Raw genomic sequence first — 24,936 nt, 5'->3', positions numbered from 1 at the left:
GGAAGTCAATGATGGCCGAAGTTATTTGGTTACCAATGTCTTCTTTTGTGTTCTGCTGAAGAAAGAAAGTCGTAGAGGTTTGAAATGACATGAGGATGAATAAATGACTAGAGATTTTTCATCTTAAACTATAATTCATGTCAGATTGCTTAGAAAAGATGTAGCACCACTCAGACTTGAGCAAATGTTATAGGAATACTTCCCTTACCAGGAGCACAAAATATGAAACTTGAGATCAATTCGACTTAAATTCTTAAGGCCTTCAAATCTGTCTTTGAAAGAAATATATAAAGCAGGTAATGATTACCAAAGTAGTTTTCATATTGTGCTAGAAAAAACAGCAAGTAACTTTTTGAAAAAGATGAAAGTAAACGCCTCTAAAGAAGAAAAGCGCAGTTACCTGGTTCAAGCAGGTCATTTCAACCTCAGGTCAGTTCAAGGTCAGTTCTCTGACAGAACACTCTGAATCTGTGATCTATAAAAAGCTATAATTGGTGTCGGGAAAGATGACTGCAAAAATGAGCTTTGAGCTAAAAAATGAATGTCTGCAGAAATCTTTTGGATGGTATCAGCTGATCTCATGCTACATACGCTGCAGATAAACTCAAGGAGAGCGCGTCTATTCAGCTCAGATGCACAACCCATAACGCATTTCACCGTCAAGGTAAACCAAATTTCTGTGATGAACTTATATAGATTTTTCAATTCGCCATTTTCCGAGAAATCAATTATGTTGCGGTTATGCTAAGTGCTCTCTCGGACAGACACAAATTTCACCGAGCCGACTCGTTTCCGCACCTCGGGCAATGATGAGGTTTAATACCCGCTTCCTGAACAAACTCTCGCATCGCTCAGATGCCGTATACTCACGGGCAGCGGTCTGGGCACAGATTAGATCGGATAAGAGAAAATGCTTTCTCTTTAAAACCACAAGGCACAGTCAAGGTAATGCAAGTTGCCTTCACATTTCTCTTGGGAAGGAGTAAAAGTCTTCGGTTTTCTCCAAAAGACTCAGATCTGATAGATGGTCTGTTTAAATGGACAATTGTGGTAGGTAGTTTTCCTCTAGACTGAATTAAATAAAGTGTTTATGTCCGACATCACCCTTTGGGATTGAAGTAAACACATTTGATTATGATGTTTTAGACTTTCACGTTTCGTTTGATAGCTTGGTCTAAACAAACATTTGATTTCATGGCCATATGAAAGAAAATCACACTTGAGACCTCTTTAATGTCTCAATTGTTTTTCAATTCCTCGACAGCAATAAAAGCAAATGGTGACTTTTTTTGCCCGCGTTCTGAGAAACAAATCTGCTTTCACAGATTGAGGGTTTCAAATGTATCCCTAATATATAATTTTAGAGAATCTGCATTTACTGCACCATATACACTTTAAGGGATAGTTCACCCAAAAATGAAAATTCTGTAAAAATGTACCCTCATTTTAAAACCAGCATGACTTTTGTTCTTTTGCAGAACACAACAGAAAATATTTTGAAGAATGTTGGGTAACAGAAAACCGTGGGTCCCCATTGACTTGTATTGTTTGAACACAAAGCCAATGCAAGTCGAAAAAATATTGTTGGGTCAACTGAAGCTTTAATATATTTTAATTTGTCTTATTTGAATACATTTCTCCTAAGCAATCTGAGGAGAAACATATGAGACCTAACAGAGACAAAGCGTACCTCCATAAAACAGAACCCTCAATAACATTGCCCTCTGGGTGTTGACATGGGAACCGTGTAACCTCTATTTTATTTAACTGTAAGAGACATGAGGTGCCTTTTGTTTAATGGGGGTGTTTGTATGGATACAGTTTGTTCAAATAAAGTGTGTACAACAGTTGTCTGGCTGGAGCTGTAAAGAGAAGTTATTTCAGCCCGACTCCTGTAGTCGTGGTGGGAGACAGTAAAGTTCATGTGTATTTCACCGTCAAAGGCCCACCAGAGTCCCATTAACAAACCCTGGAAACAATTGCTTCTTTTCTAAGTCCCTCTGCCTTCCTGTAGTCACGGTCGATGAGACATTCCATAAGACCGGCCTGAATGCAAACACGGCACAGATCAAAAAAGGCAACAGGGCATTGGATGACTGAACACTTGTAGCCTAAACCAGAGCTCAGCTTTACTGCTGAAACATTATACTGCTGAAACCATCACGAACAGAATCAAAACAAATAAAATAAAAATATATTTTGGTTTTGCAAAAAGACCCAAATGTGAGTTGTTGGTTTAAGTAATATCACTGTGTCGGGCACTATAAAATGACAGACAGAAATTTTACTAAATTCACTAAAGGGATTATGCAAATCAATTACTAGCAAAAAAAAGAAAGAAATTAGTGCTTAAGGCAAAGTGTTTCCATAAATCTCTTTAAAGGCCGGTTCTGCGAGCTTATATAGGTTGCAAGGAATGTTGTAGATAGAATATAAAAGTCTGCCATACTTTACTGAGACATGCCAAGTTATAATGCTGCTTTCTCTTATTTGACTTTAATTTTATACGTAAGCTGCCAAGCCCAGAATATATTTGCCAGCAAATATTTGTACGAAAAAGTATGATTATTATTGTGAAATATTATGAAAGAAAAGAAGACCCTTTGATCTTCAACGCAACACATATGAGAAAAACATTATTTCCATAACTTTGCTAACATCAATTCTCATTTAAGTCAAATATCATTCAGCATAAAAGCAGAGTCACGCAAATCATGATAGCTGGATTATTCTTTTTTATTTTCTTAAAGTCCCCATGAACCGGAAAATCGAATGAGACAAATACTGGCAGTGACTTGTGTATTCTACTGCGAATTGATTTTATGTTTTAAAACAGTCAATTTAAAATGGAACAGGCAGCAGATTGCCAGTTAGCGGATGCTCCGCCCAAGCCATCTAACTGATGTCATCGGAGATGGATAGCCACTAGAGGAAGAAAGTATAGTTTAAGATTTAAATTAAGGATTATGAAGGCAAATACAATTTTAAAAGAAAATGATTCGCAAGTTTTTCACACTTCTTAAAAATACATTTTACGTAAAACATTTTTAAATATACTGTGTTCACAAACTTGCGCAAATATATATAAACACAAAAATAAAGTAAACAAAAAGGAATTGAAATGTTTAATTTAACAGAGACTTAAACACTATTTCAGCTTAATGGCTATTTTAATGGTGATGAAATACAAAACTGCTGAATTCTGAGTAGTTTTAAATGTTAAAAAGAACTGAACTGAAAACATTGCAAATCAAATCTTAAAAATGTGCATTTATTATTAATGTATAATGTATCTTACGTATATAATTATTATTTTTTATTTTTTTATTTTCCTTCTTGGTGTAAACGTTAAAAGGTGGTGATACGTGTGTCTACGTGGTGTAACCGAGGGGTCTGCTTTCATGACATTCCCCTAAAAAGCCATAATCACTCACTAAAGCTCATTTTACATTTACATTTATGCATTTGCATTGCTTTGCTTTGTGCTATACATTTGTTTCTAAGTATGTGCAATCCCCTGGGATCGAACCCACTACCTTGGCGTTGTTAATGCCATGCTCTTACCACTGAGCACACACTAAAGCTCAGTTAAACATCATTATAACTGCACGACAAACCTAATCTCCTTAAAAGTGAGCCTGCACATGCAAATCGGGTCAATTTGAAGTTTAACACGGCTGTGAGGATGTAAGACGGTTTGAGTGGTTTAAGGCAGAACCCGTCAGTGAGCATCCTGTAACTCAAGACATACAAATAAATGCAGCTGAGGACTTCTTCCTCATAGTTTAAATGTAAGACGGGATGTACAACCAGGTCTTGATCATTCTGAAGCACAAAACAAGCTAAGAGGAACAGTGCAGAGCCAGCAGGGAAATGACTGAGGACTGAACCACACCTGGTTTGGATGTCGAAAAAGAGATCTGAATCTCGCCTCGACAACATTAACGGCTGTAAAGGACGGATCTGTTGTGGAACAGCTACAAGAGGATTTCCCTGAAGGCTGTGATCATCTCTAAAAAAGCACCACAACATCGGGTCCCTCGAATACCATCAGAATTCAGTGGCCTTGAACAATCTATTTTTGCAGAACACTAAACGGTCTCTCTCTCACATGTGCGCTGGAGTCCTCCATCTATCTTTCTGCTGAGGAAGCTGGCTGTTTCGCACCGGGGGAATTAAACCAGACTGCTCTTTAAACCGGTGGAATTTGATAAGTCTGTGCTCCGCAATAACACACTCGGATGGCTGGCAAACGCGCGCGGATACCGATTTCTAATGTGGCGATGAGCCAAGCAGATCATTGTGGAGGTAATAAAAACTTCACGTCTGAGCAGTGCCCATAATCCAACTTGTCCATTCAAAGACAAGTCCAAAACTTCCTTATTGACACCAAAATATAGCCGATATTTTAGTTAAGAAACCACTGAAGAGGAAGTGGCTCTAATATGAGACACATGAGGATTCGGACAGTTGAAGAAACGGGTAAAAGCTGCTTCTTATCAGTCATTGTCATTTCTATTTTGCGTCTTAGATTGAGTCCAGATGTGACTGGGGGACGCTGAGGGTAGTGGGGGCCGAGGAACACGTTTCTACTTTTGCTGTAAAAGCACACGCTTCATAAGACACAGAGAGATATTTTGAAATGATATTCAGTTTTTTGGGGGCTGTGCTGATTCCCCCAAATACCATTCCAGCTTTCACTGATATGAAAGGGATAGTTGATCCTCTTGTCATTTCAAACGTGTATGACCTTCTTTCTTCCGCAAAACACAAAAGAAGATATTTTGAAGAATGTTGGTAACTAAACAACACTGCCACCCATTCACGTCTATTGAATGGACACAAAACCAATGTAAGTAAAAGGTGCCGGTAAACAACACGTCTTTTGTGTTCTGCAGAAGAAATAAAGTCATTCAGGTATGAAATGACAAGGAACGAATTTTCATTTTTTAAATCACTTTAAGTCTCAAAGTATATTTTTACATTCTGAGCAATGTTGTGTCCTGGCATGACGCTGATGCATAATCACGATTCCGCATTCACTGGCATGTGTCAGTAGTTCAACATTATTGCATCAGAACGTTCTGCCTTTCATCCCACACGACTACAGAGAACTGACTGTTTGGCCGAATAAACGGCTCTCTTGAATGGGGTATGACAGCGCAGAGTTGCTCTCTTCCATGAGCGATTGGACTCGGGAGGTGGGGATTGCACCATGGAAAATATTTGGAAAATCTCCTTCCTGACTCTCATATTCCCCTTTTTAAAAACGTATGACACGGTGTTGGCAGATGGAGCGGTGAGGGCACATTGAATCTTTGTCTTCCAGATAACATTCTGAGAAAAAAAGCCTATAGCAAAAGTTGCCAAACAGCAATTGCATCCCATTAAAATAGGCGAAATTAAGCAGGCGGAGGTGATGAAACATTAAGTTCAATAAGTGGAGCGTTTCAGTGAATTTCAGTCACATTCCATGTGGTTTCTCATTAACCACGGTTGGCCCTGGATTACAGTATGTCTGATTAAACAGCGAGGATAGTCAATTGTTGAAACAGAGAGCCTCACAACGCAAACAAAACACTGGCTCGGTTCCAAAACCAAGCTCACTGGTCTACAGACTGTACAGTCAGTTGCTTTTGGGGTATGTAACCTTATAATGAAATGTAACCTCATAAGTGACGGATTTATAAAGCTTTACATAAGCGGCCTCACAAATAGTAAAGCGCATGGGAGACTGGCCTTGGATAAAGTATATGATGTTTGCATTCTTTAATAAGTAGAACAGTTTGAGCACAATTGAACAGTTGAAAATCATTACTTTTTATGATTTGGATATTTGGGCATTTTTTTCTGACATCTTGGAGAAGCACCTGTGTTTCTTTCTTCTTATCTCGGGTGTGTGGTTCTAGGTGATCGCCCCTGTGTGTGTGTGTGTGTGTGTGTGTGTATCTGTCTGTCTGTCTGTGTGTTGGTGTTGTGTGGAGTGTTTTGTGTGTGGGTGTGTCTGAATCTGTCTGTCTGTCTTCTGTGTTTTCACCTTGTTTTGATTTAATTTACTGTAACACCGTGTCTACACAGGATGCACGACACGGCTTGTTCTAATGGGATAGTCGTGTCGCACCGTGCCACGTCCGGTATGGACAATATTTTTTAGGATAATGTGTTCTAATGTGTTCTATTGTCTCTTGTCGCATCGTGCCGTGCCGCATCCAGTGTAGATAAACATACAGAGGCCTTTGGTAGAAAATAGGAATAGGATGTTCCCATGTTGCCTGTTCTAAAACACACACACGATGTCCCGATTGTAACCAGAAACAATACCACAGAGACAGGCATCCCTAAAGTAAAGGTTAGTTGTTGTTGTTGTGTGCTAACTGACTTGCCTACCACAATATGTTGATTAAAACACATTACTGCGTCTTATCTCTAAAAGTCACACTTGTCCGGGCATGCTGCTGTTTTACCCACCAGAAAAAAAACTTTGTTTGTTTACTTTCTCATCGGCAGTTCTGTTAATAAAGATGTTGTGAGGTGTTAATTAGATCACGAGAAGCAGCTAAACAGAACATTCTTTGCAAATGCATACTGTGGTGGTAGAACAGTACAGCATGTAATAGCATCACATAATATGACAACATTTACTGGATCTGTGGGATTGCACGGTGCATGTCTTAGTTCGCACAATAATGTTTTCCACAAAAAATTGACAATTCTTTCAATGCTTTTGGCCTGTTCGTTTACAAGTGATGAAGTGTGAAAGGCAAAACAGACGTCATGAGGCTTACGTGTTCTGTCTATATAGTATACAAGTATACCCGAAACAGCAATGGGAGCGTAAAAGTGTGTGTAAACAAAGGTAGACTTCACTCTGGCTTGAAATGGGAGGGGGGCGGAATCCAGGGAGTGAATATTAAAAACATAGTATTGCCATCACACAAGATCAAATAACATAGTATTGTTTAAAATGTTTTATTATATATGTATCAAAAGGTTTGGTACCTTTTTTGTCATTGATAAAGAGATAAACGTTTTACTGAGAGGTTACTGAGATGCTGATATTTGGCATAATGTCACTTCTTACCAGCCGTCTTCTCTCCTCTTCCATGGTGTTCAGCAGCTGGGAAAACTCTTTAAAGGACTGAGCTGAGAGAGAAAAACACAGTTATTAATCCATTTGCATTTGCCGGTTAAAGTTCAAACATATAATAATTTGATTCATGTGGGTCAATAGAAATGCAGTTAGGGAGACGCAGTTAGCATTGATTTATTGCCATGAATGATTCAGCATTTACCGTGAATACAGAATGAACAATAGAAATGATTCCATGAACTAAATCAATACAGCACAGTTAAGAAAGACCTTCCTCTGCTTTCGGTCAAAATGTAGAAAGCGTTCAATAATTTATCTTCAGCAAACCGATACTTAAAAATGTCTTTCTGTGCTGTTTTGAGATGCTATTGATCGACAAGTTTTATATTACGAAATATTTATAAACAATGAAGACTGCACATACTGTAATTCACATTTTTTACCTGGATACCACGTGACCCTGCATGGGATAAATGGTTTGACCAAGCAATGCCAAAACTAAACTTGTTCTTATTTTGAGTGTACTGTATCTAAATATATCAGGTCCAGTCAAGTGAAATGAAAAAGTCACTTTTCTTATCAACTGAGAGACTATTGTGAGGGAGGGAAAATATTGACATATTTTGAGTGTGAACTTTTATTTTTAATACTACACACGAGACTCAAATTAAAAACATGCATTTACCGTATCACTGAAGCAAACACATACACATTCACAATAAAACCCAGTTCAACCTGGTCAACATCCTCTGTTTTTTGGTATGGCAGTCTGTGAAAGCTCAGACCAGCGTTTGTGTGCCACTGATGGCTTCATTGCTTCACTTGAACAGGGCTTGGAGGAGACAGACAGCTGCTCTCTCTCCCTGGATGGACTTTACCTCAGCTTGGGCTTGGACATTTTGCTAAGGTCCAGCATGTCAACTCTATAAACATGACCATCAGACCAGCAAATTCTTTGTGCATTTACGCTCTCTGGCTTATAGGAGCTACAGACAGCTGAATGCAGGCCCGACATTTCCCAAAACACTCCAGAAACACCCATTCATTCCAGATTGTATATACATTTTAATACTCCTGCATCAAATAGTATTACAACAACTAGATGTGATTTGTGGCAAACTGTGGAACTGGGCAATATGGTGATAACACATTTAGCCACTAATGAATCTAACCAACCACCATTTCTTTACGATGTTCTTATGCAGAGATATACATATTGCTAAATGGTTGCTAGGATAACCTGTTTGGTTGCTATGGGTGTGGCTTGACATCTCCAATTGATAATACTCTGACCTATGAGTGAAACGAACCACCCCCCTGTCTCTACGATGTTCCTATGCAGATATATAGGTTTTGCTAAATTGTTGCTAGGCTAACGTGTTTGGTTGCTATGGGCATGGCTTAGCATCAGCCAGTTGATGATGCTCTAAAAAATGAGTATATCAAACCAACCCCCGTGTCTCTACGATGTCCCGATGCAGAGATAAAGGTATAGCCAAATGGTTGATAGGCTGACATGTATAGTTGCTACGGGCAAATCCATATTTCTATGGGAAGTCTATGGGATCGGTTGCTAGGTTGCTGTAAATGGTTTCTATGGGCGTGGCTTCAAAGCTTAATGAAGTTCCTGTGATACTAATTGGTTGGCTGACTAAAATGAGCCCGACCTCATGTCTCTACGACACTCTGCTGCAAACATATCCATATGGACCTTTTATAATGGAAGTCTATGGGATCAGTTGCTAGGTTGCTGTAAATGGTTGATATGGGCGTGGCTACGAAGCTTAATAAAGTTCCTTGGATACTGATTGGTTGCCTGACTAAAATGAGCCCACCCCCATGTCTCCACAACACTTTGCTGCAAAGATATCCATTTGGACTTTTTATAATGGGAGTCTATGGGATCGGTTGCTACGTTGCCGTAAATGGTTGCTATGGGCTTGGCATAATAGTTTCATTATGATCAGATGACAGCGATCGGTTGCTTGAGTAAAATGAGCCCACCTCCTTGTCTCTAAGTAGTTGTACTGCGAAGATATTCAACACGGGACGTTTTACGTCTTATATGGGCATGTTTCCTGTCAATGGGGAATTTTGGGGGTATCTTACACCCCAGGGGTGCAACTTACACCCCGTTGTGATGTATGTTCTTTGAGAGCCTGATAGCCTCTACAAATGTGGTAACCAGCATGTTTCCACGATATCCTCGCTCGGAGCTACGACCCGTCAAATTTGGGAGCAATGTTAAGTCAATGTGATTTTTCTGGGTTTTTTTCCCCACCTATCGAACACTGCTTATAAAAGTCATAGCAAACCATTCCTCACTGGGCCGCTTGATTTGAGCACTCATCCATGGGTCTACGACAAAAGCTGTGGGACAAGTTACGCGACAAACCTTTGGCGGAACAAGAATTATAATAATTATTATTATAATAATAAGTATGAGGCAATAATAATAGTGAGCTTTTTCAAATGCATCACCAATAATGACTACTGTACCATCAGCTATTGTTTGTCCAAACATGTAGCCCAGCCCTGAACTCACACCATTGGTTTATCCAACATTTAATTTGGTTTGGGATGGAAAAAAAAACAGATGGTTTTGATAGTTTCACAACTATGTTGTTTACACTTTTTATATATCAAAAATGACTGACTTGTAGCAGCATGGGAGAGAGTTTTGAAACATTAAAGGGGACAATTCTGTCATCATTTACCTGTTCCAAACCTATATTTTTTTTGTCCTGCTGAACACAAAGGAAGATATTCGGAAGAATGTCAGTAATCAAATAAATCTCATTTATTGCCATAAGAGGGAAAATAAATATTATGAAAACCAATGGAGGATGAGATCTGTTTCGTTACTGACATTCAAAACAGTTAAGTTCAACTTGAGGATGAGTAAATGGTGACAGATTTTTTTGTGGCGAACTATCCCTTTAATGAAGCTACATACTACTTCCTTAAAAAGAGAATACATAAAATAAGGAAATGGGATTGAGAGCGAAAGTGAGAAATATTTGATGTAGAAGATGAGGGAAGAAGCTGAGGATGGACGTCACTATTGAACGAGATGAGGTACTTAAGGCAGGATATAGCAGATGAGAGGGGTTAAAGCAGAATTATCACTCACAGGTTAATGGGGAAAATGACAGATCTGATGAGTCAATCTCAGAAATGAGCTTCCAGCCTAGGAAGGGAACAGAACTGACGTACGCACATTTGAGAAGAGATGATGAGACAGGCAGTCACAGAACAGCCTCTCATTTAGAAACATGTAATGTATTCTCCATAAATCAAGATCGGGACGATACAGAGCTCCAACAAGATGGTGCTTAAAAGCTGTGATTCAGTGTTCATTTAAAAACTATTCAGACAAAACTAAAGTTGTTTACAAATCGAAGTGTGCGACTGGTGACTAATGCAGATACGGAATCAGTCAGTCAAGAGCTCAAAAAAAAAAAAGAATTTGGGAAATGGAAAGTTCAAAGCTCAGTAAGAAAACTAGAGACAAATAAATCAGAGATCACATGAGACATAAAGACGGGAAAAGAGAAAGAAAGAGCGAAAAGAAACAGCGCTTGCATCGTCCCGGCAGGAGACGGGTTTGTACTTTTAGGACAATTAATATTTCTCTAGCTACATCCATCTTTCTATGGGATTGATTTCAGGATAACTGGTGTAGATTGTGAATGTCACAGCGGGAAGTCATGGGATGAAATCGATAGGAGGTCAGCTGACCCCGTCTGTACCGCCAGACAGACTGCTGATGCGTCGTTGGCCGGCCGGAGCTTCAAAGTAGATTGCAGCTCGGCTGCATCAAGATTCTGGTCCCACAGCACACATGGGGTCCGGTCAAGTCACTGCGAAAGCTCACTTTCATCGATGACCAGATTGATTCCAAAAGACAATTACATTTTTCTTCAGTAAGAGTAATCTTACCCTTTTAGAGCTGGATACTGTGAGAGCACAACAACAATACCAGACACTTTGAAAACTTTCCATTAGGTGTGACAGATGTGAGCTTCTTTCCAGTGGCCATTCAGTATAGGGTTGACAATGTCTGATACCATTATCTGTCTTATGTTTTATACATTTTGAAAATAAGTTTTCACTTCTCGTGTACAGTATCTTTTGCCAATATAATATTTTAATACTGTTGTTTTCTAAATGTGCCGTATAATTCCATTTCATTTTGCATTGTTGCAAAGCAAGTAAATATACTTAATTAAAATGTTTCATTTTTTAGTCGGGCCGGGTACCAAAACAAATTTGTAGCCAATCGGCAGTAGGGGGCGTGTCCGCTCATGTTGACGGAGGGAAGAGAGCAAGCGGGCATTTGAAAGACTGTAGAAAGAGCAATGTCTTATTTATTATGTAAAAGTAAAGGGTCTGTGGATTTTAAGTATAAAAAGAAGCATAAAAGTCAGGCAGGAGCAGGACTCTTTATAATTACAAAGACTCTCCAGCGGAGACGCGTAATGTCCATGGTACTATGGCGAAGGCTTATAGCAGTGATACGCTAACACCAGCAATACTATAGTGAAGGCTTTCTAGCAGAGAGACTTTGGAGAGAAAGATCGTCAAAAAATCACATCAGATCAAATAAAAAAATCAAATAGAAATATGTAAAACAGAATATATGGAAAAAGAATACATGCAATATTGCAATTTTCTGAATCTGACTGTTCTATTGATAGTGCAAGTACTAACAAACAAACAAATCATCCAATAAATAAATAAACAGTAAATGTAAATAAATATGCCTTTCCTTAGCAAAGTGATCAATATTCTGCTACTTAAATTTTTGTTATTTGATGGATTATTTTTATGAAAGCAAACAATAAAAACAAACAATAGCATGAAATAAAGCAATTATTTACCTGACTTTTAATTTTATTATAAATTTAATTATTTACAAAAAATAGGGAGATTTGGATTTGACCCAAATGAATGGAAAGCTGACAAAATGGGTGACCACGGGTTGCTTAGTGAATACATTGTACCATCACTAACTCTTATCTGACCCGTTCTCGAGATAAAACGTTACTATTTTACAAATTCAAGATTTTACAGTACTGTTTCACATAGTGGACCATTAGCTTAAAGTTATAACACAAAACCGATGCAAGTCAGTAGGTGCCAGTTAAGAACATTCTTCAAAATATATTGTGTTCTGCAGAAGAAAGAAATCCATACAGGTTCGAAATGACAAAAGGGTGAATAAATGATGACAGAATTCTTTTGGGTGAACTATCACTTTAAAGTCTGGTCCACTATGCAGCTATTTTGGTGAGTGCTTATCAATAACAGAGGTAGGGCGGTCCATGAGCATGCCGTCATAGGCTGAGACCCTTCAATCATTAGATTTAGTCTGAATGAACGGATCCGGAAAGACCAGAACACTGGATCCATGTCTAATAGACACTAACACGCAGCGTCAGGTTTTATGAACATGCAGCTGTCCATGAAATGCATACAAGGTTCATTCCGCAACACTACACTCGTAAATCAACAGTCACAGCCCTATTATTTCCAGCCTATTAACATTTTCTGAATCACAAAACCCTGCACAATGGTTAAAGCCGTCCATTAGCCGAGCCTCTGTACGGCTGATGGCTTTGTGTTGCTGCCATCAAATAAACGTATTGTGGCTGAACCACCAACATCCCTTTAAACTAGAAAACAGAGAAAAACGGCATAATTCATCACACTCGTATTTGGCACCCAGACGTGGCGTAGGGAAGGGCCAAATTGGACTAGATGCTATATTATCAGCTTGCTTTGTAGCACCGCAACACATTTTATTCGTTTCCGAAATCATAAGATTGCTTAGAAATTAAAGGAAAAGGTACTGGGTAAATGACAGGCTGCTTGGTGCGACGAAAAGGCAGGAAGCCAACTGTTAGATACAGATGGTCCGAGTGTCAAGCCAGCCCACAATGCACAGAGCAAGACAGGAAAATATGAAACAAAGTAATGACACTTGAGAGAAAGAGAGAGAGAGAGATGAATGGGTGTGTATAGAGACGGAGCAGGATGAGTGATCAACCCATCAGGGTGTATAATCTCTGCACATCTGCTGAAAGCCTGCTGAAGGTGAGCGGTCTGCAATTTCCTTAATCTCTGACACAAATCACAATTAGTTACTATGATCTCTTAAAGGGCTGAACAGAGAACTCTTTGTCTGAAATGTAAGCAAATCAATACAATACATTATGCATGCCGGCCAGCCAATCTCAGCGAGCTTTCAGCCTGTTGAGGTAAATCTGGAATTGGACGGGATATCAGCACGACCGATGCTAATTTTGATACCGGAATCTGTTTACTAATCAAAATGATTACAGCTAAGGGCTTCTGTGACCGCTTGCACATCACAACTTTAGTTAGTAAACAATGGCCTAAAGTCTCGAAGTAGCTCTCCAGAGTTGTGGCTCTTCATGGAATTTTAAGGGAAAGGTCCTGATTCAAATGACAATCCCGTTCATCTGGGACAGAGAAAATGCAGTGTTGGCAGGGAATTGAGGAAAGCTTTGCCTCGGAGCATAAGGATAACTTTCCATTAAACTGGTCTTTGATTGGTAAAGCAGACCCGCTCATAATGGTATATGTTATTGCTCAGACGTGGATCTTTCATAGCTCAGACAGCCTAATATAGTTCTCAGTTCTATTCGAATAGTATCTGCGCTGTCTGAAAATGTTCACAGAAAATTTGAATGCAACTATGTGGACAGCATCGCCTTAGAAAGTATGGTATTGAAAAATAAAATAATTTCGATTTGCAGACCTACAAGCCATGTCTCAAGCCAACCCATTAGAAATAAATCTCAATGATTTCTCCTTGCCGTCAATGAGATTAAATGGAGAACCAATGGAAACTTGTGCTTGAGCCTTCTGCTTCTCAGATATTCCCCCTAAGAAAAATTGTGCCCCAGAAAAGTGCCCCAGAACTGTTTGCTCTTCAATATTCCGCAAAATATCTTCTTTTGTGTTCAAAGAACGATAAAATTATAAGGCAATTTTACTATGGTAGTCAAGGGTGGCTGAGAACTGTTTGGTTACAAGCATTCTTTCAAATATATTTCTCTGTGTTTATTAGAACAAGTCAATGTGTACAGATTTTGACTTCAGGGTGAGGAAACAATGACCGAATTTTTATTTTTGGGGTGAACAGCTGATATATAGAAGAAATCTTTCATTTCAACAGAGATGCAATGTCATGGCAGACAAGGAGGACTCAATTGCGGGGAGAACACAGTTTATTGAAATGTCACAAACAGCAGACAGAACAAAATCCGAATCGCCCCGGGGGCGTGGTGTCCTCCGGCGAGGAGTAATTCCCCGGATGAAATTCCACAACCGCCACGGACGAGAGAACGCGGGGACGAACCGTATTGGAACGGCGACTGCGTTGGCGGGGCTGTGAGGAGAGAGCGGTCCGGGACGCCAGCGGGAGACTGTGGAGAGGAGTGACAGGGCAGATGAGGGAGAAAACTGAAAACCGGCTATACGGGACACAGGAGACGAGGTGAGGTCTAGATCTGAGGCAGAGACTAGAACAAGGATAAAGATAATGACTAAGGCTAAGGCTAAGGCTAAGACTGTGGCAAAGACAAAAAGGTTTCCTATAGACTAGAACTACTAGAACTAAGGCAGTCTGAGCTGGCACTAAACATACAACGGTCAGACACAGGACGAGAGAAACAGAAGGGTAATAAGGGAAAACTACTGAGTGACAAATAGGGAACCGGTGTGCAAAATGATTACTGGAATTAATGCATTAAGGGGAAGATGGGCAGCAGGTGCGTGAACGAGCTAAGTGAATCACCCGTGAGGGGGGAAGCCCGAACAGGGAAACACAAGGGCGGGGCGAATGACGTAGACACGGAGCACGTGCCTGCCGCCAAACAACGGCGAGCACGTGCTCGACACAACAACAACACACCTCGTGTCAGACAGCGACCAGACAGGACAGAAGTCACAACAGTACCCCCCCCCCCACCAGCGCCCCACGGCGCTTAGGGAGGGGGCTTACCCTGTCTCCGGTGGAAGTCCACGACCAACGACCGATCCAGCACGTCACGAGCGGGAACCCAAGACCTCTCCTCTGCGCCATAACCCTCCCAGTCCACGAGATACTGAAACCCCCTGCCACGGCGACGGACGTCCAAAAGCCTCCTGACCGTGTACGCCGGAACACCGTCCACCAGGCGTGGGGGTGGGGGGGTGGGCCGAAAACTGGCCGGGTTGAGAAGAGACGTGACCGCGGGCTTGACCCTGGATACATGGAAAACAGGGTGAACTCGACCAAGAGTAGGAGGAAGCCTGAGCCTTACCGCCACCGGATTGACGACCTTGGAAATACGGAACGGTCCAATAAACCTGGGGGCCAGCTTACGAGAAGGCCCCCGGAGAGGAAGGTCCTTGGTGGACAACCATACCCGTTGACCACATACATAGGCGGGAGGAGAAGTCCGGTGACGGTCGGCCGCTGCTTTGGTTCTCTGGGAAGTCCGGGCCAAGACCTCTCTGGCCCTCGTCCAGGTGCGACGGCAACGCCGGACGAACGCCAGAGCAGAGGGGACCGCAGCGTCGAGTTCCTGGGCGGGAAACAGAGGGGGTTGAAAACCAAGAGAGCATTCAAACGGAGACATACCTGAGGACGAGGTGGGGAGGGAATTGTGGGCATACTCTATCCACGAGAGCTGTTGGCTCCAAGAGCTGGGGTTGTTGGATGTCAGACAGCGGAGTCTCCGACCGAGATCCTGATTGGCTCGCTCGCACTGTCCATTGGTCTGAGGATGAAAACCCGAAGACAGACTCGTTGAGGCCCCGATCTGTCTACAGAATTCTTTCCAAAACCGGGAAGTAAACTGAGGACCCCTATCGGACACAACGTCGACCGGAAGACCATGAAGCCGGAAGACGTGGTCCACCAGCAGTTGGGACATCTCCCGGGCGGAGGGGAGCTTAGGGAGGGGAATGAAATGAACCGCTTTGGAGAAACGATCCACCACCGTGAGAACCACGGTGTTCCCCTTGGAGGGGGGAAGGCCGGTAACAAAGTCCAGGGCAATGTGCGACCAAGGACGGGAGGGAATGGGGAGAGGACGAAGAAGACCAGCGGGAGGACGATGTGATGTCTTGCACTGAGCACAGACTGGGCAAGCCAACACGAACTGTCTGACATCCACGGAGACCGAAGGCCACCAAAACCGCTGACTTACAGATGCCAGAGTTCCCCGGACTCCTGGATGGCCGACCAGCCTGGAGGAATGACACCACTGGAGAACATCCGGGCGTAACGAGGTCGGGACAAAAAGCCTGCCCGCTGGGCATCTCTCCGGCACTTGCACCCCACGAGCGGCCTCAGTTACCCGTCGCTCTATGTCCCAGGCGAGGGCCCCGACAACCATTCCCCTGGGGAGAATGCCATCGACTGAGGACCCTCCCCCAGGAGCCTCGGACAGGCGAGAGAGCGCATCGGGCTTGACATTTTTAGAACCGGGCCGGTACGAAAGGGTGAAGTTAAACCTGCCAAAGAAGAGTGCCCAGCGAGCCTGGCGCGAATTCACCCTCTTGGCTGAACGGACGTATTCCAGATTCTTATGATCCGTCCAGACCAAGAAGGGTTGGGTCGACCCCTCCAGCCAGTGACGCCACTCCCCCAAAGCTAGCCGAACCGCCAGCAGCTCCCTGTTGCCGATATCATAATTTCGTTCTGCAGGGCTGAGGCGGTGAGAGAAATAGGCACAGGGGTGCACTTTCTCATCATGACTGGCACGTTGGGACAAGACTGCGCCGACGCCGACATCAGACGCATCGACCTCAACAATGAACTGCCGCTCGGGATCTGGAAAACAGAGCACAGGTGCAGAGATAAATCGAGACTTAAGGTTATCAAAGGCTGCCTGTGCGTGGACATTCCAAACGAACGGAACCTTAGAGGAGGTCAATGCTGTGAGCGGTGCGGCCACTTGACCGAACCCCCGGATGAATCGCCTGTAAAAGTTGGCGAACCCCAGGAACCGCTGTAATGCTTTACGGGAGTCGGGAACCGGCCACTCCGCGACAGCCTTGACCTTCGCGCAGTCAGGTTCGATGCCTCGGGGAGAGATGACATGGCCAAGGAACGAAATAGTATCGGAGTGGAAGTCGCACTTCTCCGCCTTGACAAAAAGTTGATTCTCTAGAAGCCGCTGGAGAACCTCTCTAACATGTTGGGTGTGTTCCTGGAGAGAGGGAGAAAAAATTAGGATATCATCCAAGTACACAAAAACAAAGCGATTAATCATGTCCCCCAACACATCATTAATGAGGCCCTGGAAGACGGCTGGAGCATTGGTAAGACCAAACGGAAGTACCAAATACTCGTAATGTCCCGATGGTGTATTAAATGCCGTCTTCCACTCATCCCCCTCGCGAATACGAACCAAATGATAGGCATTGCGTAGGTCTAGTTTAGTAAAGACCCGAGCTCCCTGTAAAAGCTCGAAGGCTGAAGACATGAGCGGTAAGGGGTACTTGTTCTTTACCGTAATCTCGTTCAAACCTCGATAATCAATGCAAGGGCGCAGGGAACCGTCCTTCTTCTGTACGAAGAAGAAACCCGCACCGGCCGGCGAGGAGGAGCGGCGAATGAGCCCAGAATTCAACGACTCACGAATATACTTGTCCATGGCCTCTCTTTCAGGACCAGACAGGGAATAAAGGCGACCCTTAGGCGGGGAAGTGCCTGGGAGGAGATCGATGGCGCAGTCGTAGGAACGGTGCGGAGGAAGGGAGGTAGCCCGGGCCTTGCTAAAAACGGATCGCAGGTCGTGGTATTCCTCCGGGACTCCAGTCAAATCCGCAGCGCTAACCTGAAACACAGGAGACACAGACACAGGAGAAGGGGCAGGACCAAGACAAGACACATGACAGAAGGGGCTCCACGCTAATACTGAAGAATTTTCCCAATCAATGTGAGGATTATGCTGTGACAACCAAGGATGCCCTAATATGATGGGAGTATTGGGGGAATCGAGGATGTACAGCTTAATTCTCTCACAATGATTTCCCGAAAGAAAAAGGCTTACGTGAGGGGTGACGTGAGTGACAATGGAGAATGGCCGACCCGCCAGCGTCAGGACCGAAATGGGCTGATGCAGAGGAGTGGTAGGTATCCCCCATCTCTTAGCCATAGCGACATCGAGGAAATTTCCCTCAGCACCAGAGTCAATCAGAGCAAACCCAGAATGCGTCGCGTGGCCAAAAGACAGGCGAAACGGCAGTAATGTGCGGGAGACAGGAGAGGAAGTGGATATGGCGCCCACCCGGACTCTCCGTTCTACGGGTGGGCGTTGGCTTTTACTGGACAGTTAACCACCGAGTGATCTGCCTTCCCGCAGTAGAAACATAGCCCATTCAGCAGCCGCTGCTGTTTCTGGGCTGGAGAAAGACGAGAGCGTCCGAGCTGCATAGGCTCCGCCTCCGGCGGCGAAAGGTGGGAAGGGCGTGAAGAACCTCCACTTTGCTCGACGTCTCGAGACCGCCAGGACGATGGAGACGGACGGCGTCGGCGCCGGGCATGGACCCGGCTCTCAATGCGAAGGCACAGGTTAATGAGCTCCTCAAGATCTCGGGGAGGATCTAGAGCCGCGATCTCGTCCGCGATACTGGGACAAAGGCCGTCGAGGAAGCGAGCGCGCAGAGCTCCCGCGTTCCACTCACATGCAGCCGCTAAGGTCTTGAACCTAACCGCATAGTCAGTAATAGAACCTCTTCCCTGGGCGATCCGGGAAAGCTGAGCGGCCGCCTCGTCGCCCTGCACCGACCGGTCGAACAAGCTGGCCATCTCCCTCCGGAATTCCCGGAACGAACGGCAGCACGGAGCCTGAGCCTCCCAGACGGCCACTCCCCACTCTCGCGCTCGTCCTGTCAGCAAGGTCAAAACAAACGCTATCCTCCTCTCCTCCGAGGCATAGCGGCGGGGCTGTAGCGCGAAGACAAGAGCGCACTGTGACAGGAATGCCCTGCACGAGTTGGGATCCCCGTCATAGAGCGGAGGGCTGTTGGCAAACGGCTCCGGTTCGCTCGGAGATCCGCGAGCGGCAGAAAGAGGCTCCCCAGGCTGACCAGCTCCATGGAGAAGCTCGGAGACTTGAAGTCGCAGCGCTGCTACCTGACCGTGAAGAGAATCCACCTCCTGAGCCGCGGCGGCGAGACGGGATTCCTGCTGTCCCAGCATGATGCCCTGCTGTTGAAGAGCGGCTCTCAAATGGTCCGAACCCGCTGAGTCTGGATATTGGTCTGACCGTTCTGTCATGGCAGACAAGGAGGACTCAATTGCGGGGAGAACACAGTTTATTGAAATGTCACAAACAGCAGACAGAACAAAATCCGAATCGCCCCGGGGGCGTGGTGTCCTCCGGCGAGGAGTAATTCCCCGGATGAAATTCCACAACCGCCACGGACGAGAGAACGCGGGGACGAACCGTATTGGAACGGCGACTGCGTTGGCGGGGCTGTGAGGAGAGAGCGGTCCGGGACGCCAGCGGGAGACTGTGGAGAGGAGTGACAGGGCAGATGAGGGAGAAAACTGAAAACCGGCTATACGGGACACAGGAGACGAGGTGAGGTCTAGATCTGAGGCAGAGACTAGAACAAGGATAAAGATAATGACTAAGGCTAAGGCTAAGGCTAAGACTGTGGCAAAGACAAAAAGGTTTCCTATAGACTAGAACTACTAGAACTAAGGCAGTCTGAGCTGGCACTAAACATACAACGGTCAGACACAGGACGAGAGAAACAGAAGGGTAATAAGGGAAAACTACTGAGTGACAAATAGGGAACCGGTGTGCAAAATGATTACTGGAATTAATGCATTAAGGGGAAGATGGGCAGCAGGTGCGTGAACGAGCTAAGTGAATCACCCGTGAGGGGGGAAGCCCGAACAGGGAAACACAAGGGCGGGGCGAATGACGTAGACACGGAGCACGTGCCTGCCGCCAAACAACGGCGAGCACGTGCTCGACACAACAACAACACACCTCGTGTCAGACAGCGACCAGACAGGACAGAAGTCACAACATGCAATGCTAATATATTTCTCCACCGATATTCCGATTATTCGGAGTGATTTCTGCCGATAGCGATTCTGACAATAAAATTCATATTTCTTAACTTTCTGAATGTTATTAATTCATATAATGGCTATTAATACTGAATATCAAACTAGTTTTCTATGTGTGGAGCACAAACTCATTGCATTTTCCGAATCTTTTGATTGACAGGATATATATCGGCCCTGATCATCGCCATCTTTTAAACTATCAGTCGCTAGCCAACAGTGTGAAAATTTGCTTTCATCACCCGATACCGACTATTGGCCGATATATCGGTGCATCTCTACTTTTCGATGTGTACTGAGTCAGCACACAAGGCCGGATTCAAACTCACCAATGTTTAATTCATCATCTGTTTCTGCATCACCAATACATTCAAACTGGAACTCTTGTAAAGACTTAGAGAACTTCTGCACAGCTGAAGAGAGGTCTGAAAGAGACAAAACAAGACAGCACTTGAGAATTTGAGAATCTCATCATGAATCTACCCCAAATATCACATATGTTTGAGATAAGGCAGATATTGCCTGTATCTCCTGCAACCCTGAAGAAAAGGTTTCGGCTTACCCACCCAGAGGTTCTGTGAGCCCACATCTCTCTTGGTATTACACAACCATAAAAGAAATATCAAGTTCTATTTGTGTCAGGCCTTCAAATACTTCATTACACAGACATGCAAGAGCTTGAAAACACGGTATTCCTTAAGTCAAAATTGCATTCTCTTGTATAGTAGTCTGTACAAAAAGGCAAGTGCATAATCTCCGTTCCCTGGTGAGAATTAATGAGATCTCATTTGCAGCGCTAAACGTACGTCTGAGCCATCGAGAGTGGGCGGAAAGGACTTGTGGAGGAAACACTAAGCAACTCGATCAAAAACGGTAATGAGGCATCAGAGCAAAGCCATTTCATCAACTTTAAAAGAGGTGATAGACCCCGACTTCTTCTCTAAATACCCACCAGTCTTCCAAAACTGACAATGAAAAAGGTTTTCTCATTATCTTCCCCTTAACTTCTATTTAGAGGAACGCAGGGTTTGGAAGATGGAAAATCACTCTATAGAGTTTGAAAGCACAAGATTTGTCAGGGTGGAATACTGAGCTTGCACTTTGACTGCTGGGTAAATTTCTCATTGACATCTATCGAGAAAGGCCACGAGGAAGCATTGTAAAGCTCATTAGCCGGACCAGCCCTAAAATGGCGACTGACGCAGGTCTCGAAGTGATCTGCTTTAACCGAGACTTGTGATTCATCGTAAAAGCAAAACAGTCACAGTGCTGTGGATTTTATGTGTAACGTCAGTTCAATTTGGGATATTATGCTCCACTTATGTTAAATCTACCCTAACGCCTCAAACAGGCGTTTCTTTCCCTGAGGGGAAAGAAAAGAGAACATAAAGTTTTATTCGAGGCAATATTTCATAATTTGCACCAAATCACTTTTACATTAGAAAGCGTAAGTTTTGTCCGAAGCATTTTCTTCTATTTCATCCTTATTTGCATCATGCAGTTGCATCAAACTGTAATTTTCTGTTCACTTTGTGCCTCCTTTTGCAAAAAACAAACCCATCAACAGTAGGCAGAAATAGGATTTCTGTCGGCTCTTTAAACCGCACGTACTGTACCTAACACAGTGTTTCTGTGGCTCATTGCATTAGCAGCACAAAGGAGGCGGGTTTGATTAAAATATAACTTCCCAGAATTTAAAGAACACAGTTCTTGCAGTAGAGGAGGAAATGCAGTAGAGTCCACTACAATGTCACAGGGAATAAACACTGGGATGTTTCATGTCAAGGTTCATTTACATAGTCTATAAAGTTATTCAAGTACATATAGTTTGACAGGAAGTAGTGCATCCTGTAATTGCATTTAGACCGATTGCAATAATTGGATGAACATTTGGTCTTCTGCCTTCCACAGAAGGTATACATTTATATAAATATATTTAGGCCACTTGCTATCAAAATGTGAAGAAACCAGAATAAGAAAAAAATGTCTGAATTTAAATTGTTTAGTTGTTCATGATGTTTTGAACATAAACTCAAATAAACTCAAATGTTTACAATTGTTATTTACCCTTTGTTAGTCTCCCTATATGATGTTTTTCCAGAGTTTTTGGTCGTGTTTTGAAGCGTACCTAGTTGAATTACGTCCCCTTTTTTAATTACGTCCCCTTGTTGAATTACGTCCATTTTTTGAATTCCTTGCCGTGGATGGATATCGTCTTTATTCAAGCTGTTGTTGTTTTTTAGAAAGTCTAGTTTTTCAGTTTTCTTGTTTTTGTCCCATCGTGGGAAGGCCGTTTACATGAGACTGTTTTCAAGTGAAGGCGCAAATCTATGTATGCGATTTGGCTGTCCGTTTACACGGAAACAGCGTTTTAGGGGACTGATAATGCAAACTTTTCAAAACGGGTTTCAAAATGTAAACCACGAAGTACGCAAGAATGAGGAGTGGGGGTGTGGTATGCGTGTGTACACCCAAACACAACAAAGAAGAAGAAACAAATACAACAATGGCAGATTACACGGGTTTTTTTGTGCTGCTCAATAGTTTGTTAACGCTTCTCCAGCAGAGTGTAGATTTACTACAACAGTGCTATAAACACCAGCGGAGACACATTTTGTATCTACAGCAAAATCTTAACACTCATTCACGGCGACGAGGGGTTTTTAAACTGCGTTTCGAATGTCCCAACTTTTCGCCATCTTTTTTGTTTGTTTGTATATGTGCGCACGTTTCTCTTCACTATGAATGAGGAGAAATGCAGCGCTCTGTATTGTATGATCTCTTTGGCGACGGAAGTCCGCCTTCCAATAAACCGTAAATCAATCGTCAGGGTCAGGTATGTTTTCTTTACAAGGTGATGTCGCCAACTACTGGCGTGGCATGTGTAATACAGCGTTTTAGTCATATTTGCGGATCTGTGTAAATGCGGATTGTTTTGATAACGTTGTTGTGTGTACGTAAAACTTTTCCGTTTTTCATCTTGTAAACGTGGCCTTAGTTGTTCTTGTTTAACCCCCATCGTGGGCTTTTGTTTGTGTAATATTAAAGTTTGAGTTTTCGTGAACTGCTGCCTGAGTTTGGTTTCTCTCTGTTCATCCTTGACAATTTTATGAATACAATAAAAATTTTTTATATTTTAACGTTTTACTGGTGTTTTTGTAACTGATTCTTTTTTTATATTGTGATTTGACAATACGGGTCAATTTGACCAGGTCCAAAGGACGTTACAGAAACCGTTGCACGATCATCAAATAATTTGTATTAATTGAAAGGAAAATCATGTTTTCCATGCTAATGAGTATGTTTTTTTTACAGTGAGTGTTAGAGTGTTCACGATTGTGCTTGAAATGAAACATCCAATTTTGGGGTTTGCTGAGTTCAGAAGTGGTTTGCTATTGTTGGTCCAGGCAACTTGCATTGAAGACCAACAAACTTTTGGTGAGTTTTATGGCAAGTAACCGCCTAACTATCCAGAAAACCTAGCAAACACCTTAGCAACTCCTTGGAAACACCCTTGGAACCAGCCACAACATCCTAATAACCCCTTTCTGCCATCCGTACAGTAAGAATTTCTTGGTTTAGTCTCAAAGATCAAGTCCGGTTTTGAAATTTGGGAATAACTCGCAGGAATACAAGAATTTCCTACTGCGTCTCCTGCAGCACTAAGAGCCCTTAACAGGGTTATGCACTGATGTATTGAGCGCCAGTGTACATCATCTCATGGCACGCACCCGCTCAGAGACTCCAAGATGCCGGTCAATAATCTGTTTGAGTTGTCAGTTTGCTCAGTCAAGCTGAATGAGCCCCATCAATAATGCAGCGGCCCTCACCTCTCGTACCAACAGATACTTCACTTTCCTCCAACCTTCAGTGAGAGCATTAACGTCCAACAATCCTGACTTCTCCAAGATCAGAGCTTGAGTAAAATTAAAGCAGGTGTCATGTGAGAAGATAAACCTCCTCAGATTATGTTTTGTATTTTAAAGCAAAAATCTTATATATTGTACCTTGAAGAGCAGTCGATGTACATTAGGTGTGTAATCGATGGTTTGATTTATCACTCTTACGATGACGCAAAAAATAAAAGATAGATTGGTCATGCACGTCCGTCTGCTCATAAACCAACACAATGAGTAGTAATTGACTTATTACAGAAATAATCTGCATAGCTATTCTTCACCACCAATCTTCATTAATGCCTCAGGGGAGTTCCGGGTAATTCTGGGTCTTTTTACATAAGTTCTCCTGGCCCCCAATATCAACACTAACATCACTGGGGGATTCCTGGGCCAGATGGAGAGACATAGTTGTGTGAATCTCGGTCGGAAGAATGTGTTTCTTCTTTACAAGGCCGCTACTCCACCAATCATCCACTTTTCCATCCTGTCTATCTCAGCTGTCCAAAGTGTACTTCTCTCTCTCCAGGTAATCGGCTATCCATCTCCACAGAGCTTCCCTGTCACTTTGCACTGCTCTGTTTATTTTTTTATCCCGCCTATTCAGCATAAAACATGTTGCTCTTCCTAACCCACGGCTGCCTGGGAATATCTTGGCTTGAATTGTGAACAGGGATTTCTTGTCTCTTTTCCAACTATTGAGTTCCCTCACTGTTTGCTGTTTGCACGGGTGTCCTAGACCTCATAAATGACTCCTCTGTCAGTCATTCGGGCACATGCATGGTGTACTCCTCATGTCCCGGACTTGACTGGGACTCGACCTCATTTTGTATTTAGAA

The 24,936-nt window shown here is 43.2% G+C and overlaps 1 protein-coding gene across 4 annotated transcripts in view; it reads right to left on the bottom strand.

Moving 5' to 3' along the window:
* arhgap42b (Rho GTPase activating protein 42b) overlaps nucleotides 1-24,936 on the bottom strand; it is a 97,368-nt gene that overhangs the window by 55,897 nt on the left and 16,535 nt on the right. For all 4 annotated transcript variants that reach the window (XM_079466019.1, XM_079466021.1, XM_079466020.1 and 1 more), the window contains exons 2-3: nucleotides 20,531-20,626; nucleotides 7,082-7,143 (exon numbers count right to left, since the gene is read on the bottom strand). In XM_079466019.1, the coding sequence (XP_079322145.1) occupies nucleotides 7,082-7,143; nucleotides 20,531-20,626 (158 nt within the window). The remainder of the gene's footprint in view (nucleotides 1-7,081; nucleotides 7,144-20,530; nucleotides 20,627-24,936) is intronic.

The sequence above is a fragment of the Barbatula barbatula genome, assembly GCF_947034865.1.
Source record: "Barbatula barbatula genome assembly, chromosome: 10".
NCBI classification, from domain to species: Eukaryota; Metazoa; Chordata; class Actinopteri; order Cypriniformes; family Nemacheilidae; genus Barbatula; species Barbatula barbatula.
This window is presented reverse-complemented; position numbering and strand designations above follow the sequence as displayed.